At 60.1% G+C, this 20,249-nt stretch overlaps 2 protein-coding genes across 2 annotated transcripts; one reads left to right on the forward strand and one right to left on the reverse strand.

The window, feature by feature from the left end:
• Positions 1 to 222: 222 nt before the first annotated feature.
• On the reverse strand, positions 223 to 17,789 carry RNASEH2C (ribonuclease H2 subunit C). The gene is made up of 6 exons (XM_082076434.1): positions 17,740 to 17,789; positions 4,802 to 4,958; positions 2,716 to 2,780; positions 1,111 to 1,211; positions 921 to 1,040; positions 223 to 383 (listed from the first exon to the last, which is right to left on the reverse strand). Exons 2-6 carry the CDS (start codon positions 4,867 to 4,869, stop codon positions 339 to 341), a joined length of 399 nt encoding a protein of 132 aa, XP_081932560.1. The 5' UTR covers positions 4,870 to 4,958; positions 17,740 to 17,789; the 3' UTR covers positions 223 to 338.
• On the forward strand, positions 8,128 to 14,663 carry OVOL1 (ovo like transcriptional repressor 1; the record flags this gene model as incomplete). The annotated part of the gene is made up of 4 exons (XM_082076436.1): positions 8,128 to 8,227; positions 10,550 to 10,656; positions 12,125 to 12,287; positions 14,386 to 14,663. 4 exons carry the CDS (start codon positions 8,128 to 8,130, stop codon positions 14,661 to 14,663), a joined length of 648 nt encoding a protein of 215 aa, XP_081932562.1.
• Positions 17,790 to 20,249: the final 2,460 nt, after the last annotated feature.

The raw sequence follows: 20,249 nt of genomic DNA on the forward strand, positions 1-20,249 counted from the left end.
TTGCTGGCTCCACCCCAAAGGGGCGGGGCTTTGCGTGGGGGGCGTGGTCTGTCCCGACCCCGCCCCCTTGGCTGATGCAGCGTCGGCGCCAAATGTCGCCGTTTTACCCCCAAAATTGGAGGGAACAGGGAAATGAGGCCACGCCCATCGTGGCCACGCCCCTCGTGGCCACACCCACTCAGGCCACACCCACTCAGGCCACGCCCTTCTAATTACCCCACCTTTGATAATTAAACTTCATCACCTTTTAACTCCTTTATGTAAAAAAAAAGGTGGGGGTGGAGCCTGTGTTGGCTCCACCCCCAAATGGGTGGGGCTTCTTCTGTGGGCGTGGTCTCTCAAGGCTCCGCCTCCTCGTCGTCATCAGTAACCGGGGCGTGAATCTGGGGGGAGGGGAGAGAGAGTGAGGGGGGACCCAGGCGTCCGGGACCCCCAAATGCCCCCCCCAAAAGTGGACCCAGGGGTCTGGGACCCCCAAATGTCCCCCCAAAGTGGACTGAGGCATTTGGGACCCCAAGTTCCCCCCCCCAAGAGGGGACCCAGGCATCCGGGACCCCTAAACGTCCCCCCCAAAAGTGGACCCAGGCGTCCGGGCCCCCCAAGTATCCCCCCAAATGGACTCAGGCTTTTGGTTCCCCCAAGTTTCCCCCCCAGGAGGGGACCCAGGCGTCCGGGACCCCTAAATGTCCCCCAAAAAGTGGACCCAGGCGTCCGGGACCCCTAAATGTCCCCCAAAAAGTGGACCCAGGCGTCCGGGACCCCTAAGCGTCCCCCCCAAAAGTGGACCCAGGCATCCGGGACCCCCAAGTGAGCACCCTGGAACCCCCCACCAAAGTGGACCCAGGCGTCCGGGACCCCCAAGTGAGGACCCTCAACCTCCCCCCCAAAGTGGACCCAGGCGTCCGGGCCCCCCAACTCACCCCCGCAGCCACCGGCCCCCACTGCAGCGCCAGCGCCAGCCCCATGTTGGGGGAGGGGACGGTGTCCGCCCCCCACTCGGTGACGCGGTCGAACGTCCCCGTCGCCGCGACCCACGGCTCCTGCGGGGGGTGGGGGTCAGGGCCGGCCCCCCCGGCTCCGCCCCACGGCGGGGGGGGGGAGGGGCCTCACCTGGGGGTCGCCCCCCGCCCGCAGCACCAGCCCCCGGAATCCGGGGGGCAGCGGCAGCTCCCGGCCCCCCAAGCGGCGCCCCCGGAACGAGGCCCAGAGAGCTGGGGGGGGAGGAGAAAAGGGGGGGTCAGTGACCCACAGCTGCCCCATAGCGACCCACAGCTGCCCCATGGGACCCACAGCTGCCCCATGGGACCCACAGCTGCCCCATAGGGACCCACAGCTGCCCCATGGGACCCACAGCTGCCCCATAGCGACCCACAGCTGCCCCATGGGACCCACAGCTGCCCCATGGGACCCACAGCTGCCCCATGGGACCCACAGCTGCCCCATAGCGACCCACAGCTGCCCCATGGGACCCACAGCTGCCCCATGGGACCCATAGCTGCCCCATGGGACCCACAGCTGCCCCATAGGGACCCACAACTGCCCCATGGGACCCACAGCTGCCCCATGGGACCCACAGCTGCCCCATAGGGACCCACAGCTGCCCCATAGGGACCCACAGCTGCCCCATGGGACCCACAACTGCCCCATAGGGACCCACAGCTGCCCCATAGCGACCCACAGCTGCCCCATGGGACCCACAGCTGCCCCATAGCGACCCACAACTGCCCCATGGGACCCACAGCTGCCCCATAGGGACCCACAGCTGCCCCATAGGGACCCACAACTGCCCCATAGGGACCCACAGCTGCCCCATGGGACCCACAACTGCCCCATAGCGACCCACAGCTGCCCCATGGGACCCACAGCTGCCCCATAGGGACCCACAGCTGCCCCATAGCGACCCACAGCTGCCCCATAGGGACCCACAACTGCCCTCTCTGGTCCCTCCCGAACTCCTGGGTCCCCCCCCAACTCCTGGGTCCCTCCCGGACGCCTGGGTCCCTCCCGAACTCCTGGGTCCCTCCCGAACTCCTGGGTCCCCTCCCGAACTCCTGGGTCCCCCCCGAACTCCTGGGTCCCTCCCGAACTCCTGGGTCCCCCCCGAACTCCTGGGTCCCTCCTGAACTCCTGGGTCCCTCCCGAACTCCTGGGTCCCCCCCGAACTCCTGGGTCCCCCCCGAACTCCTGGGTCCCCCCGGACGCCTGGGTCCCTCCCGAACTCCTGGGTCCCCCCCGAACTCCTGGGTCCCCCCCCGAACTCCTGGGTCCCCCCCGAACTCCTGGGTCCCCCCCCGAACTCCTGGGTCCCCCCGAACTCCTGGGTCCCCCCCCGAACTCCTGGGTCCCCCCGAACTCCTGGGTCCCTCCCGAACTCCTGGGTCCCCCCCCGAACTCCTGGGTCCCCTCCCGAACTCCTGGGTCCCCCCCGAACTCCTGGTTCCCCCCGGACTCCTGGGTCCCTCCCGAACTCCTGGGTCCCTCCCGAACTCCTGGGTCCCCCCCGAACTCCTGGGTCCCCCCGAACTCCTGGGTCCCCCCGGACTCCTGGGTCCCCCCCGAACTCCTGGGTCCCTCCTGAACTCCTGGGTCCCCCCCGAACTCCTGGTTCCCCCCGGACTCCTGGGTCCCTCCCGAACTCCTGGGTCCCTCCCGAACTCCTGGGTCCCTCCCCGAACTCCTGGGTCCCCCCGGACGCCTGGGTCCCCCTGAACTCACCCCCATTCTCCTCCATTGGTTCCCCCATGAACTTGTCCACGGGCGCAGCCCCATTGAACTCGACCCTGCAGGGCAGAGCCTCGTTAACCCCCTTAATTAACCCCCTTAATTAACCCCGTTGTTCCACTCTCCCCAACACGGCAGCGGCTGCCCCATGAACATTAACCCCATTAATTAACCCCATTAATTAACCCCATTAACTAACCCCATCGATCCCGTTTCCCACCGACACGGCAGCAGCTGCCCCATGAACGTTAACCCCGTTAATTAATGCCGTTAATTAACACCGTTAACCCCATTAATTAACCCCGTTGTGCCCATTTCCCACCGACACAGCAGCAGCTGCCCCATGAACATCAACCCCATTAATTAACCCCCTTAATTAACCCCCTTAATTAACCCCATTAATTAACCCCCTTGTTCCCGTTTCCCACCAACACGGCCCCATGAACATCAACCCCATTAATTAACCCCCTTAATTAACCCTCTTAATTAACCCTATTAATTAACCCCCTTAATTGACCCCATTAATTAACCCCATCGTTCCCATTTCCCACTGACATGGCCCCATCCCATTAATTAACCCCATTAATTAACCCCATCGTTCCCATTTCCGACACAGCAGCAGCTGCCCCATGAACATCAACCCCATTAATTAATCCCATTAATTAACCCCATTAATTAACCCCATTAATTAACCCTATCGTTCCCATTTCCCACCGACATGGCCCCATCCCATTAATTAACCCCATTAATTAACCCCATTAATTAACTCCATCGTTCCCATTTCCCACCAACACGGCCCCATGAACATCAACCCCATTAATGAACCCCATTAATTAACCCCATTAATTAACCCCATCGTTCCCATTTCCGACACAGCAGCAGCTGCCCCATGAACATCAACCCCATTAATTAACCCATTAATTAACCCCATTAATTAACCCCATTAATTAACCCCCTTGTTCCCATTTCCCACCAACATGGCCCCATGAACATCAACCCCATTAATGAACCCCATTAATTAACCCCATTAACCCCATTAATTAACCCCATTGTTCCCATTTCCCACCAACATGGCCCCATGAACATCAACCCCATTAATGAACCCCATTAATTAACCCCATTAATTAACCCCATCGTTCCCATTTCCCACCGACACGGCCCCATAAGCATTAACCCCATTAATGAACCCCATTAATTAACCCCATTAACCCCATTAATGAACCCCATTAATGAACCCCATTAACCCCATTAATTAACCCCATTAATTAACCCCATTAATGAACCCCATTAACCGCATTAATTAACCCATTAACCCATTAATGAACCCCATTAATGAACCCCATTAATGAACCCCATTAATGAACCCCATTAACCCCATTAATTAACCCATTAATCCCATTAATGAACCCCATTAATGAACCCCATTAATGAACCCCATTAATGAACCCCATTATTAATTAACCCCATTAATTAACCCCATTAATGAACCCCATTAATTAACCCCATTAACCCCATTAATGAACCCCATTAATGAACCCCATTAATTAACCCCATTAACCCCATTAATTAACCCCATTAATGAACCCCATTAACCCCATTAATTAACCCATTAACCCCATTAATGAACCCCATTAATTAACCCCACTAACCCCATTAATGAACCCCATTAATGAACCCCATTAATGAACCCCATTATTAATTAACCCCATTAATTAACCCCATTAATGAACCCCATTAATTAATCCCATTAACCCCATTAATTAACCCCATTAATGAACCCCATTAACCCCATTAATTAACCCATTAATTAACCCCATTAATGAACCCCATTAATGAACCCCATTAATGAACCCCATTAATTAACCCCCTTATTAATTAACCCCACTAATTAACCCCTTTATTCCCATTTCCCACCGCCCATTAACACTCATTAACCCCATTAACCCCATTAATTAACCCCCTCGCTCCCGTTTCCCACCAGCACCGCAGCGGCCGCCCCACGAACGCTCAGTACCGCCGTTATTAAGCCCATTAGCCGTTAATTAACCGCTAATTAAGCGTTAATTAGCGCGTTTCTCACCGACACGGCAGCAGCTGCAGCCGCAGCGGCCGCGGAGCCCCCGAGCGCAGCCGCGTCCCGCCCGCCATGCTGCCCACGCCGGAAGTGACGCACGCACGTCGCCGGAAGGGGCGGGGAGAGACGGTGGGGTGGGAGGTGTGGCGCTGGGGGGCGGGGCCTGTAGGGACCACAGAGACCGAATAGAGACCATAGAGACTAAATAGAACCTAGGGACACGCCATAGAGACCAAACAGAACCCATAGGGACCAAATAGAACCTATAGAGATCATATAGAGATCCTATAGAGACCCTATAGGACCCAATGTACCCCATTAATGTCCCCAATGTCCCCATATCCCCCCACATCCCCACGTCCCCATGTCCCCCATATCCCCATATCCCCCCATATCCCCCCATGTGTCCCCATGTCCCTCCATGTCCCCCCACGTCCCCCCATATCCCCCCATGTCCCCCATATCCCCCGTGTCCCCCCACATCCCATTGTTTCCATGTCCCCCCATGTCCCCCCATATCCCCCATGTCCCCATGTCCCCCATATCCCCCCATGTGTCCCCATGTCCCCCCATGTCCCCCATATCCCCCCATCAATGTCCCCCCATTAATGTCCCCAATGTCCCCATATCCCCCCATGTCCCCATGTCCCCCCATATCCCCCCATGTCCCCATATCCCCCCATATACCCCATGTCCCCCATATCCCCCTATGTCCCCATATCCCCCCATATCCCCCGTGTCACCAATGTCCCATTGTTTCCATGTCCCCCCATGTCCCCCATGTCCCACATGTCCCCCATGTCCCCATGTCCCCCATATCCCCCCATGTCCCCATATCCCCCCATGTCCCCCACATCCCCCATGTCCCCCCATGTCCCCATGTCCCCCCATGTCCCCCCATGTCCCCATATCCCCCATGTCCCCATATCCCCCCATGTCCCCCCATGTCCCCCCATCCCAATGTCCCCATGTCCCCCCATATCCCCATGTCCCCAATGTCCCCATGTCCCCCATATCCCCACACCCCCCCATGTCCCCCCATGTCCCCCCACACCCCCACGTCCCCCCATGTCCCCATGTCCCCCCATGTCCCCCCATGTCCCCCCATGTCCCCATATCCCCCATATCCCCCCATATCCCCCCATGTCCCCCCATGTCCCCATGTCCCCCCATATCCCCCCATGTCCCCCCACGTCCCCATATCCCCCCATGTCCCCCCATATCCCCCATGTCCCCATATCCCCCCATATCCCCCATATCCCCCCATGTCCCCCCATGTCCCCATATCCCCCCATATCCCCATGTCCCCCCACGTCCCCATATCCCAATGTCCCCCTGTCCCCCCGCCATGTCCCCCTATGTCCCCCCATGTCCCCATGTCCCCATGTCCCCATGTCCCCCCATATCCCCCATATCCCCCAATATCCCCAATGTCCCCATATCCCCCCATATCCCCCATGTCCCCATGTCCCCCCATGTCCCCCCATATCCCCCCATATCGCCCATATCCCCCCGTGTCCCCCATATCCCCAATGTCCCCCATGTGCCCCCATGTCCCCCCATGCCTCCCCATATCCCCCATATCCCCCGTGTCCCCCCACATCCCCCATGTCCCCAATGTCCCCATGTCCCCCATGTCCCCCATATCCCCCATATCCCCCATATCCCAATGTCCCCATGTCCCCCCATGTCCCCATATCCCCCCATATCCCCCATATCCCCCCATGTCCCCTATGTCCCCATATCCCCCCATATCCCCCATGTCCCCCCACGTCCCCATATCCCAATGTCCCCCTGTCCCCCCGCCATGTCCCCCTATGTCCCCCCATGTCCCCATGTCCCCATGTCCCCCATATCCCCCATATCCCCCAATATCCCCAATGTCCCCATATCCCCCCATATCCCCCATGTCCCCATGTCCCCCCATATCCCCCATATCCCCCAATATCCCCAATGTCCCCATATCCCCCATATCCCCCATATCCCCCATGTCCCCAATGTCCCCACGTCCCCCCCCATGTCCCCGGGTGTGGGGGCGTGTCCCCGTTCTTTCCCAACCGGCCCCGCCCCCCCCAGCGCGTCCCAGTTCAACCCAGTGCGACCAGTTCCGCCGGTCGCGGCGCCGCCCCCGCCCGGGAGGGGACGCGGAGCCACCGGCACCGGATCGCGGCGCCGGAGCCGCCAGACGCCCGACCCGGCGGGACCCGCCGTTCGGGGGCAAATCCGGCGAAATCCGGCGCCTCGGGGCCAAATCGGGGGAAAATCCGGGATTTTCGGGGCCAATTTCACCCCAAATCTGGGATTTGGGGAACAAAATTCACCCGAGATCCGGGATTTTGGGACCGAAATTGAGCGAAGATTTGGGATTTGGGACTAAAATTGAGTGAAGATCTGGGATTTGGGACCAAAATTGAGGGAAGATTCGGGATTCGGGACCAAAATTCATCAAAGATTTGGGATTTGGGATCAAAATTGATCGAAGATTTGGGATTTGGGACCAAAATTCATTGAAGATTCGGGATTTGGGATCAAAATCAACAGAAGATTTGGGGTCAAAATTGACCGAAGATCCAGGATTTGGGACCAAAATTGAGCAAAGATCTGGGATTTGGGACCAAAATTGAGTGAAGATTCGGGATTCGGGACCAAAATTCATTGAAGATTCGGGATTTGGGATCGAAATTGATCGAAGATTTGGGATTTGGGACCAAAATTCATTGAAGATCCGGGATTTGGGACCAAAATTGGCCAAAGATTCGGGATTTGGGACCAAAATTGATTGAAGATTCAGGATCCGGCACCAAAATTGATCAACAATCCAGGATCTGGTACCAAAACCAACGGAGGATCCGGATCCGACGCCAGAATTGATCAGGAATCCGGGATCCGGAACCAAAACCGACTGAGGATCCGGATCCGACTCCAGAATTGATCAGGAATCCAGAATCCGGAACCAAAACCGACTGAGGATCCAGATCCAACTCCAGAATTGATCAGGAATCCGGGATCCGGTACCAAAACCAACGGAGGATCCGGATCCGACTCCAGAATTGATCAGGAATCCGGGATCCAAATCCAGCCCAGAATTGATCAGGAACCCGGGATCCGGAACCAAAACCGACTGAGGATCCGGATCCGACTCCAGAATTGATCAGGAATCCGGGATCCGGTACCGAAACCGACGGAGGATCCGGATCCAGCCCAGAATTGATCAGGAATCCGGGATCCGGGGGCGGAGCTGAGGCCGGATCTGGGGGGGGCTGAGCAGGGGCCGCTTGGGATCGACCGGACCAGCCGATCGGATCAATCGATCGATCGATCGATCGCCCGCGATGCCGCGCGCGTTCCTGGTGAAGAAGCCGAGCGTGGCCTCGGCCAAACGCAACTGGAGCGAATTGCCCGACGAGCAGCGCGCCGAGATCTACGTGCCCAGTACGTGGGGACCCAGGCGTCCGGGGGGACCCAGGCGTCCGGGGGGAAATGGGAGATCAGGGGGATGAAGGAGTTTGGGGGGACACAGGAGTTTGGGGAACCCAGGAGTTCGGGGGGGACCCAGGAGTTCGGGGGGGACCCAGGAGTTCAGGGGGGACCCAGGAGTTCGGGGGGGACCCAGGAGTTTGGGGGGGACCCAGGAGATCGGGAGGGACCCAGAAGTTCGGGGGGGACCCAGGAGTTCAGGGGGGACCCAGGAGTTCGGGGGGGACCCAGGAGTTCAGGGGGACCCAGGCGTCCGGGGGGAACAGGAGTTTGGGGGTATGAAGGAGTTGGGGGGACCCAGGAGTTCGGGGGACCCAGGAGTTTGTGGGACCCAGGAGTTCGGGAGGGACCCAGGAGTTCGGGGGGGACCCAGGAGTTCAGGGGGGACCCAGGAGTTCGGGAGGGACCCAGGAGTTCGGGGGGGACCCAGGAGTTCAGGGGGGACCCAGGAGTTCAGGGGGGACCCAGGAGTTCGGGGGGGACCCAGGAGTTCAGGGGGGACCCAGGAGTTCGGGGGGGACCCAGGAGTTCAGGGGGGACCCAGGAGTTTAGGGGGACCCAGGACTTCAAGGGACCCAGGAGTTCGGGGGGACCCAGGAGTTCGGGGGGACCCTGTTTTACTTCTCCCCCACCCCACCCCCCCCCAACCCTCCCCCGGGGGGGACCCAGGCGTCCGGGTGGTGATTAAACCCCCTTAATGACAGAGTTGGGGTTCAGCCCCGCCCGGGTGGGGCAGGAGACACGCGGCCACCGCCCGGCGGGCCCCCCGGACGCCTGGGTCCCTCCCGGACGCCTGGGTCCCTCCCGAACTCCTGGGTCCCTCCTGAACTCCTGGGTCCCCTCCCAAATTTCTGGGTCCCTTCTAGGGTCACAAGGGTCAATAGGACCCCGGACGCCTGGGTCCCTCCCGGACGCCTGGGTCCCTCCTGAACTCCTGGGTCCTCTCCCGAACACCTGGGTCCCTCCCGAACTCCTGGGTCCCTCCCGAACTCCTGGGTCCCTCCCAAACTCCTGGGTCCCTCCCGAACTCCTGGGTCCCCTCCCGAACTCCTGGGTCCCCCCGAACTCCTGGGTCCCTCCCGAACACCTGGGTCCCTTCTAGGGTCACAGGGGTCAACAAGCCCCCGGACGCCTGGGTCCCTTTTTGAACCTTTAGGGATTCCCAGCCAGCTGGGTCCCCTATGGGGGGTTCCCCCGGACTCCTGGGTCCCTGGGTGGGGGGGGTGGGGGTTCCCGGACGCCTGGGTCCCCTCCAGGGCTGGGCGGGCGCTGGCGTCCCCCCCCGGGCCCCACGCGGCGCCACCCGCCGGAAACCCCTAATTTTGGGGCGTCGCGGCCGGAGCCGCTCGACCGGTTGGGGGGGGGAGGGGAGGGGCCCCCAGTTCCTCCCTGGGGGGGGGTGGGGGGGGAGGGGTCATTTTTGGGGGTGTCAGTTTTGGGGGTGGTTGAATCAGGGGGGATCCCTATAGGGGGGTGACAGTGGGGGGACACATGGGGGGGTCACTTTGGGGGGTCAGATTGGGGGGGTCGAATTGGGGGGGGTCCTATTGTGGGGGGTGACAATGGGGGGGGATACATGGGGGGGTCACTTGAGGGGTCAGATTGGGAGGGTCAAATTGGGGGGGTCCCTATTGGGGGGTGACAATGGGGTGACAATGGGGGGTCGAATTTGGGGGGTCTCTATTGGGGGGTGACAAGGGGGGGACACGTGGGGGGGGTCACTTGCGGAGTCGAATTTGGGGGGGTCCATATTGGGGGGTGACAATGGGGGGACACATTGGGGGGGTCAAATTGGGGGGGTCCCTATTGGGGGGTGACAATGGGGTGACAATGGGGGGTCGAATTTGGGGGGTCTCTATTGGGGGGTGACAAGGGGGGGACACGTGGGGGGGGGTCACTTGCGGAGTCGAATTTGGGGGGGTCCATATTGGGGGGTGACAATGGGGGGACACATTGGGGGGGGCATTGGGTGGGGTCACTTGGGGGGTCAGATTGGGGGGGTCGAATTGAGGGGGTCCCTATTGGGGGGTGACAATGGGGTGACACTGGGGGGGGGGGTGACAATGGGGTGACAATGGGGTGACATTGGGGGGTGACAATGGGGTGACAATAGGGGGGGTCGCTTGGGGGGCCAGATTGGGGGGGGGTCCCTATGGGGGGGTGACAATGGGGTGACAATGGGGGGGGTGACAATGGGGTGACAATAGGGTGACAATGGGGTGACACTGGGGGTTTGGGGGTGCAGGGCCCCCCCCAACCCTCGTGTCCCCCCCCCAGTCTGCCTGGGGGGGTGTCCCCTGCACAGGGACCCCGAACCGGCCGTGGGGGCGTCCCCCGCGTCCCCCCCGCCCCCCCGCGCCCCCTTCCTGCACCCCAAGGGCCAGGTAAGGGGGGGACCCCAAAAACGGGGGGGGGGGGCATGGGGGGGTGTCCCCAAAGTGGGGGGGTCCAAGTGAGTTGGTGTCCCCAGAATGGGGGGGGGGGGTCCCCAAAAATGGGGGGATCCCATGATAGGGGGGGTGTCCCCATGTCTGGGTGGCCCCAAATTGGGGTGTCCCCAAATGGGGTGTCCCCAAACTGGGGTGTCCCCAAACTGGGGGGGTGTCCCCATAAATGGGGGTGTCCCCAATGGGATGTCCCCAATGGGGTGCCCCCAAACTGGGGGGGGTGTCCCCATAAATGGGGGTGTCCCCAATGGGACGTCCCCAATGGGGTGTCCCCAAACTGGGGTGTCCCCAATGGGGGGGTCCCCATGAGTGGGGTGTCCCCAAACTGGGGTGTCCCCAAATTGGGGTGTCCCATGATGGGATGTCCCCAATGGGGTGTCCCCAATGGGGTGCCCCCAAACTGGGGGGGTGTCCCCATAAATGGGGGTGTCCCCAATGGGATGTCCCCAATGGGGTGGCCCCAAACTGGGGTGTCCCCAATGGGGGGGGTCCCAATGAGTGGGGTGTCCCCATAAATGGGGGTGTCCCCAAATAGGGGTGTCACATGATGGGATGTCCCCAAATAGGATGTCCCCAAAGTGGGGTGTCCCTATAAATGGGGGTGTCCCCAATGGGGTGTCCCCAAATGGGGGGGTCCCCATGAGTGGGTTGTCCCCAAATTGGGATGTCCCTAAATGGGGGTGTCACATGATGGGATGTCCCAATGGGATGTCCCCAAATGGGGGTGTCCCCGTAAATGGGGGTGTCCCCCAATGGGATGTCCCCAATGGGGTGTCCCCATAAATTGGGATGTCCCCCAATGGGGGTGTCACATGACGGGATGTCCCCAAATGGGGTGTCCCCAAACTGGGGGGGTGTCCCCATAAATGGGGGTGTCCCCCAATGGGGTGTCCCCAAATGGGGTGTCCCCATAAATTGGGATGTCCCCAATGGGGGTGTCCCCCAATGAGATGTCCCAATGGGGTGTCCCCAAATGGGGTGTCCCCAAACTGGGGTGTCCCCATAAATGGGGGTGTCCCCAAATGGGGGGTCCCCATATCTGGGTGTCCCCATAAATTGGGATGTCCCCAATGGGGGTGTCACATGACGGGATGTCCCCAATGGGGTGTCCCCAAACTGGGGTGTCCCCAATGGGGTGTCCCCATAAATAGGGATGTCCCCAAATGGGGGTGTCCCCAAACTGGGGGGGTGTCCCCATCCAAGGGGGTCCCTCCATCACCCCCCTCCCCCTCTCCCACAGGTCCCATCGGGCCCCCTGTGCTCCCCCCTCCCCCCTGCCATCCCCATTTCGGGGGGGATCCCCATCTCGGGGGTTCCCCCCCCACCCCCCCCCAGCAGCAGCGGCGGCGGGGGGGGCGGGGCCGGCAGTGACCCCGCCCCTCCCGGCGGGGGGGGCGGGGCCGGGGGGCCGTTCCGCTGCCCCGTGTGCCAGAAGAGCTTCGGGTTCCAGCGGATGCTGACGCGGCACCTCAAGTGTCACAGCGACGTCAAGCGGCACCGGTGCCCCTTCTGCGCCAAGGGCTTCAACGACACCTTCGACCTCAAGAGGCACGTCCGGACGCACACGGGTGAGGAGGGGGAGGGGCTGGGGTGGGGGAGGGGCGGGGGGAGGGGTCCCTTCTGCGCCAAGGGCTTCAACGACACCTTCGACCTCAAGAGGCACGTCCGGACGCACACGGGTGAGGAGGGGAGGGGGTTGATGATGATGACGTTGATGATGATGACGTTGATGACGTTGATGATGATGATAATGTCAATGTTGATGATGATGACATCAACGATGATAATGACATCAATGGTGATGATGATGACATCAATGATGATGATGATGACGTCAATGTTGATGATGATGATGATGACGTTGATGATGATGTTGATGATGATGATGGCGTTGATGTTGATGATGATGACATTGATATTGATGATGATGACATCAATGATGATGATGATGACGTCGATGTTGATGATGATGATGATGACGTTGATGATGATGTTGATGATGATGACATTGATATTGATGATGATGACATCAATGATGATGATGACGTCAATGATGATGATGATGACGTTGATGATGATGACGATGATGATGTTGATGATGTTGATGTTGATGATGATGTTGATGATGATGATGATGATCATGTTGATGATGATGATGATGATGTTGATGATGATGATGTTGATGACGTTGATGTTGATGACGTTGATGTTGATGACGTTGATGTTGATGACGTTGATGTTGATGACGTTGATGTTGATGATGTTGATGATGATGACATTGATGATGATGATGATGTTGATGATGATGATGATGGTGATGATGATGATGACATTGATGATGATGATGATGTTGATGACGATGTTGATGTTGATGATGATGTTGATGTTGATGACGATGTTGATGATGGTGTTGACGATGATGTTGATGATGCTGATGTCGATGATGCTGATGTTGATGACAATGATGATGTTGACGATGATGACATTGATGGTGATGATGACGTTGATGATGATGATGATGACGATGATGACGATGATGACGATGATGTTGATGATGATGATGATGTTGATGATGATGCTGATGATGACACTGATGATGACGCTGATGATGATGTTGATGATGATGTTGATGATGATGATGACGTTGATGTTGATGACGATGTTGATGATGATGTTGATGATGATGATGATGATGATGTTGATATTGATGATGATGATGTTGATGATGATGATGCTGATGTTGATGATGATGACGTTGATGTTGATGATGATGATGATGACGTTGATGATGATGATGATGTTGATGATGACGCTGATGATGTTGATGAGGTCAATGTTGATGATGATGATGTTGATGATGTTGATGATGATGATGATGACGTTGATGATGATGCTGATGATGATGTTGATGACGATGATGATGATGATGATGACGTTGACGATGACAATGCCAATAACGATGACGCCCATGCTGTCGTTGCAGGCGTGCGCCCCTACAAGTGCCGCCTGTGCGACAAGGGCTTGGGGATATTGATGTCAATGTTGATGATGATGATATCAACGATAATGATGATGATGATGACGTAGTTGATGATGTTGATAATGATGATTATGGATGACGTTGATGATGATGATGTTGATGATGATGATTATGATGATGTTGTTGATGTTGATGATGACGTTGATGATGTTGATGTTGATGATGTTGATGATGTTGATGTTGACGTTGATGTTGATGATGATGACGTTGATGATGATGATGACGTTGATGATGATGATGTTGATGATGATGTTGATGATGATGTTGTTGATGTTCATGATGATGTTGATGATGTTGATGTTGATGATGTTGATGATGTTGATGTTGACGTTGATGTTGATGATGATGACGTTGATGATGATGATTATGACATTGATGATGACATTGATGTTGATGATGATGACATTGATGATTTTGACATTGATGATGATGTCAATGACGTTGACGATGACGATGCCAATAACGATGACGCCCGTGCTGTCGTTGCAGGCGTGCGCCCCTACAAGTGCAGCCTGTGCGACAAGGGCTTGGGGATATTGATGTCAATGTTGATGATGTTGATGATGTTGATGATGATGATGATGACGTTGATGATGATGCTGACGATGCCCGTGCTGTCGTTGCAGGCGTGCGCCCCTACAAGTGCAGCCTGTGCGACAAGGCGTTCACGCAGCGCTGCTCGCTGGAGTCGCACCTGCGCAAGATCCACGGGGTGGCGCAGCGCTACGCCTACAAGGAGCGGCGCGCCAAGCTCTACGTGTGCGAGGAGTGCGGCGGCACGGCCGACAGCCAGGACGCCCACCTGGCGCACCTGCGCCTGCGCCACCCGCTCAGCCCCCTGCTGGCCAAGCTGGAGCGCCGCGCCGGCCACGCCCACAAGCACGACGCCGGGGGCGGGGTCTAGGGGGCGGGGTAAAGGGGGGGGGGGGTGGGAAAGGGGGGACACGGGTGGCGAGGGGGCGGGGAATTGGGGGACAACAGTGTCTAGGGGATGGGAAATGGGGGACACCGGTGGCTAGGGGACAGGAACTGGGGGACACCAATGTCTATGGGATGGGAAATGGGGGGACAACAGTGTCTAGGGGATGGGAAAGAGGGGGATGGGAAATGGGGGGACGGGAAACAGGGGACACCAGTGGATGGGAAAGAGGGGGATGGGAAAGAGGGGGATGGGAAAGAGGGGACACCGGTGTCTAGGGGGCGGGGAATGGGGGGATGGGAAATAGGGGACACCAGTGTCTAGGGGACAGGAAACTGGGGGGACAGGAACTTGGGGACACCGGTGTCTAGGGGATGGGAAATGGGGGGACACCAGTGTCTATGGGACGGGAACCTCTGAGGGACAGGGACATGAGCCTGGGGGGACGGGAAATGGGGGACACCAACGTCTAGGGGATGGGAAATGGGGGGACGGGAACTGGGGGACACCAGTGTCTATGGGATGGGAAACGGGGGACACCAGTGTCTAGGGAACGGGGGGACGGGAAATAGGGGACACCCAGTGTTTAGGGGATGGGGAATGGGGGGACAGGAAATAGGGGACACTGGTGTCTAGGGGGCGGGGAATGGGGGGACGGGAAAGAGGGGACACCAGTGTCTAGGGGACAGGAACCTCTGAGGGACAGGGACATGACCCTGGGGGGACAGGAACTGGGGGACACCAATGTCTAGGGAACGGGGGGACGAAAAAGAGGGGACACGGGTGGCGAGGGGGCGGGAACCTCTGAGGGACAGGGACATGAACCTGGGGGGACGGAAAATGGGGGACAGCAACGTCTAGGGGATGGGAAACGGGGGGACAGGAAATAGGGGACACCGGTGTCTAGGGGACGGGAACCTCTGAGGGACAGGGACATGAACCTGGGGGGACAGGAAGTGGGGGACACCAGTGTCTGGGGGACATGAACATGAGGGGGACAGGAACTGGGGGACAGGAACCTGGGGGGATAGGAAGAGGGGGACACCGGTGTCTAGGGGGTGGGAAATGGGGGGATGGGAAATGGGGGACACCAGTGTCTAGGGGACAGGGAATGGGGGGACAATGGCAGATAGGGGATGGGAAACAGGGGGACGGGAAATGGGTGACACCAGTGTCTAGGGGACGGGAACCTCTGAGGGACAGGGACATGAACCTGGGGGGACAGGAAGTGGGGGACACCAACGTCTAGGGGACTGGGGGAACGGAAAATAGGGGACACCGGTGTCTAGGGGATGGGAAATGGGGGGACAAGAAACTCTGGGGAACAGGGACAGGAACTGGGGGACAGGAACCTGGGGGGGCAGGAACCTCTGGGGACATGGGGACATGAACCTGGGGGGGACAGGAAGTGAGGGACACCAGCGTCTGGGGGACAGGAAGTGGGGGACAAGAACAGGAACTTAGGGGGGACAGGAAGCTGGGGGGACAGGAACTGGGGGACACCAACCTGGGGGACAGGAAGTGGGGGGACAGGAACCTGGGGACACCAACCTGGGGGACAGGAAGTGGAGGGACAGGAACCTGGGGACACCAACCTGGGGGACAGGAAGTGGAGGGACAGGAACCTGGGGACACCAACCTGGGGGACAGGAAGTGGGGGGACAGGAACCTGGGGACACCAACCTGGGGGACAGGAAGTGGGGGGACACACCTACGTGTGGGGGACACGCCCATTTTTTGGGGGGGGACGGAGGGGGGTCCCCCCTGTATCGTGGGTTCTGGATCCGCTGCTGCGCGAATTAAACGCCATGAGCCACCACCAGGGGGTGTCTGTGAGGCCCCGCCCCCTCGGCATGGACACGCCCCCTCGGTCCCAGGCCCCGCCCCCGACTCAGCCCCGCCCCCTCGCTCCACACGTGGCCGTTAGTCCAGTCTCTTTATTGCCCGCCGCGGGGGGCGGGGCCGGGGGGCGGGGCCTCCATTCGCGATGGGTCCCCTCCCCCCACGGGCGTTGGGGGGTGGGGGGGGTCAGGGTGCCCAGGGTGGGGGTGGGGACACCCGGACGCCTGGGTCCCTCAAATGTGGGGGCTTGGGGGTGGGAAAGGCACCCGGACGCCTGGGTCCCCTAAAAGAGAGATGGGGGGAGAGGGTGGCAGGACCCGGACGCCTGGGTCCTCTGAGGTCAGTTTGGGGTCACCCGGACGCCTGAGTCCCCTGAAATGGGGTGGGGTTGTTCGGGGTCCCACAGAACGCCTGGGTCCCACCCGAACGCCTGGGTCCCACCCGAACGCCTGGGTCCCTGGGTGTGACCTTGCAGCGCTGCCGCCCTTGCCCTGAGTGCTGGAGGGCGGGGGAGCTCCAGCCGGACGCCTGGGTCCCCTCCCGAGTTTCTGGCTCCTACCCGAACTCCTGGGTCCCCCGAACTCCTGGGTCCCCCCCTGATTTGGGTCCCTCCTGAACTCCCCTCACCAGCCCCCAACTTCGAGTTCCCTGAACTCCTCAGTCCCCCAAACTCCTGGGTCCCTCCCCAACTCCGGGGTCCCTCCCCGAACTCCTGGGTCCCTCCCCGAACTCCTGGGTCCCTCCCCAACTCCGGGGTCCCTCTCGAACTCCTGGGTCCCTCCCGAACTCCTGGGTCCCCCCCGCACTCCTGGGTCCCCCCCGAACTCCTGGGTCCCTCCCGAACTCCTGGGTCCCTCCCGAACTCCTGGGTCCCCCCCTGAACTCCTGGGTCCCTCCCGAACTCCTGGGTCCCTCTCGAACTCCGGGGTCCCTCTCGAACTCCTGGGTCCCTCCCGAACTCCTGGGTCCCCCCCGAACTCCTGGGTCCCTCTCGAACTCCTGGGTCCCTCCCGAACTCCTGGGTCCCTCCCCGAACTCCTGGGTCCCCCCCGAACTCCTGGGTCCCTCCCGAACTCCTGGGTCCCTCCCAACTCCCAAGTCCCCTCCCAAACTCCTCCCTCCCGCACTCCTGGGTCCTCCCCCGAGCTCCTCCCTCCCTCCCGCACTCCCGGGTCCCTCCCGCACTCCCGGGTCCCTCCCGCACTCCTGGGTCCCTCACTCTCCGGTCCCGATGCTCCCGCTGCTCCTCGCTCTCTTGGCCGCTCTGGGCGGGGGCGGGGGGGGGTCGCTCTCCCCTCCCCCCCCCAGCCCGTGTCCCTTCGGCTTCCGGTGGGTGTGGGGCGCGGGGGGGGGCCGGGGGGGCTGCGGGGACCGCGACGAGTGCGCGACCCCCGGGCTGTGCCAGCACATGTGTCTGAACCACCCGGGGGGGTTCGCGTGTCACTGCCACCCGGGACACGCGCTGCAGCCCGACGGCTGGCGCTGCCGCCCCGCCCCCCGCCGGCCCCGCCCCCGGCCCCGCCCCCGGCCCCGCCCACGCCAGGGGGCGCGCCGCGGTCTGCACGGGGGTTTGCACGAGGATTCGCACCAGGAACCGCGGCGTTTGCACGAGGGTTTGCACCAAGGACAGTGGCGTTTGCACGAGGGTTTGCACGAGGATCCGGGCCGGGATTTGCACCAGGAACGGCGGCGTTTGCACGAGGGTTTGCACGAGGATTCGCACCAGGAACCGCGGCGTTTGCACGAGGATTCGCACCAGGGACGGCGGCGTTTGCACGAGGGTTTGCACCAAGGACAGTGGCGTTTGCACGAGGGTTTGCACGAGGATCCGGGCCGGGATTTGTACCAGGAACCGCGGCGTTTGCACGAGGGTTTGCACGAGGATTTGCACCCAGATTCCCACCAGGGACAGCGGCGTTTGCACAAGGGTTTGCACGAGGATCCGGGCTGGGATTTGCACCAGGATTGGTGGCGTTTGCATGACAGTTTGCACGAAGGTTTGCACGAGGATTCACACCAGGGACGGCTGCGTTTGCACGAGGATTCAGGCCAGGATTTGCACCAGGGACAGCCACGTTTGCACGAGGGTTTGCACGAGGATTCGGGCCGGGATTTGCACCAGGATCAGTGGCGTTTGCACGAGGGTTTGCACGAGGATTCGCACCAGGAACCGCGGCGTTTGCACGAGGGTTTGCACGAGGATCTGTACCAAGGATGGCCACGTTTGCACGAGGGTTTGCACGAGGACTCACAGCAGGAACAGCTGCATTTGCACGACAGTTTGCACCAGGATTTGCACCCGGATTCCCACCAGGGACGACGGCATCATTTGCACGAGGATTCACAGCCAGGTTTGCACGGAGGACAGCGCCATGTGCACGATGGTTTGCACGAGGATTCAGGCCGGGATTTGCACCAGGGACGGCGGCGTTTGCACGAGGGTTTGCACGAGGATTCGCACCAGGGACGGCAGCATTTGCACGAGGGTTTGCACGAGGGTTTGCACCAGGATTTGCAGACGGATCCGCACCAGGGACGGCAGCATTTGCACAACGATTCGCACCAGCGCTTGCACGAGGGACGGCGGGGTTTGCACGAGGGTTTGCACGAGGGTTTGCACCAGGATTTGCACCAGGATCCACACCAGGGCTTGCACGAGGATTTGCACGAGGACTCGGGTGGGGATTTGCACGAGGGTTTGCACCAGGATTTGCACGAGGGTTTGCACCAGGATTGGCGCCAGGATCCACACCAGGGTTTGCACAAGGATTTGCACGAGGATTTGCACGAGGACTCGCACGGGGATTCGCACCCGGACCAGCGCTGGGACTCGTACGAGTATTCGCACGAGTATTTGCACGAGGCTTTGCACGACCCCTATGGGGACCCCTATGGAGACCCCGCCCCCCTCTATGGGGGGGACCCCGACACCTACGGGGACCCATATGGATCCTATGGGCCCTACGGACCCCCCTATGGGGACCCCTATAGGGACCCCCCCAGTGACCCCTATGGACCTGGGGACCCCCCCAGTGACCCCTATGGATTTGGGGACCCCCCCAATGACCCCTATAGATCCCAGGACCCCTATAGATTTGGGGACCCCCCCAATGATCCCTATAGGTCTCAGGACCCCCCCAATGACCCCTATAGATCCCAGGACTCCTATAGATTTGGCGACCCCCCCAATGATCCCTATAGATCCCAAGACCCCCCCAGTGACCCCTATAGACTTGGGGACCCCCAGAACGCCCCCCATGACCCCTATAGATCTGGGGACCCCCCCAGTGACTCCTATAGATTTGGGGACCCCCCCAGGGACCCCTATAGATCCCAGCACCCTCCCAATAACCCCTATAGATTTGCCCCCCCCCCCAACGATCCCTATAGATTTAGGGACCCCCACGGTAACTCCTATAGATCCCAGGACCCCCCAAGTGACCCCTATAGATTTGGGGACCCCCAGGGCCCCCCCAGGCCCCATAGGGACCCCCAAGCCCCCCCAGTTCCACCCCCAGTTCTCCCAGTTACCCCCCCAGTTACTCCCCCCAAATCCCAGTTGCCCCCAGTGACCCCCCCGGTTGCCCCAGTGACCCCCCCAGTTGCCCCAGTGGCCCCCCCAGTCCTCCCAGTGACCCCCCCCGTCGCCCCCCAAGTCCTCCCAGTTACATCCCCAGTTGTCCCAGTGACCCCCCCAGTTACTCCCCCCAAATCCCAGTTGCCCCCAGT

This window comes from Streptopelia decaocto (assembly GCF_964273445.1).
Source record: "Streptopelia decaocto genome assembly, contig: SUPER_28_unloc_1, whole genome shotgun sequence".
In the NCBI taxonomy this organism is placed as follows: Eukaryota; Metazoa; Chordata; class Aves; order Columbiformes; family Columbidae; genus Streptopelia; species Streptopelia decaocto.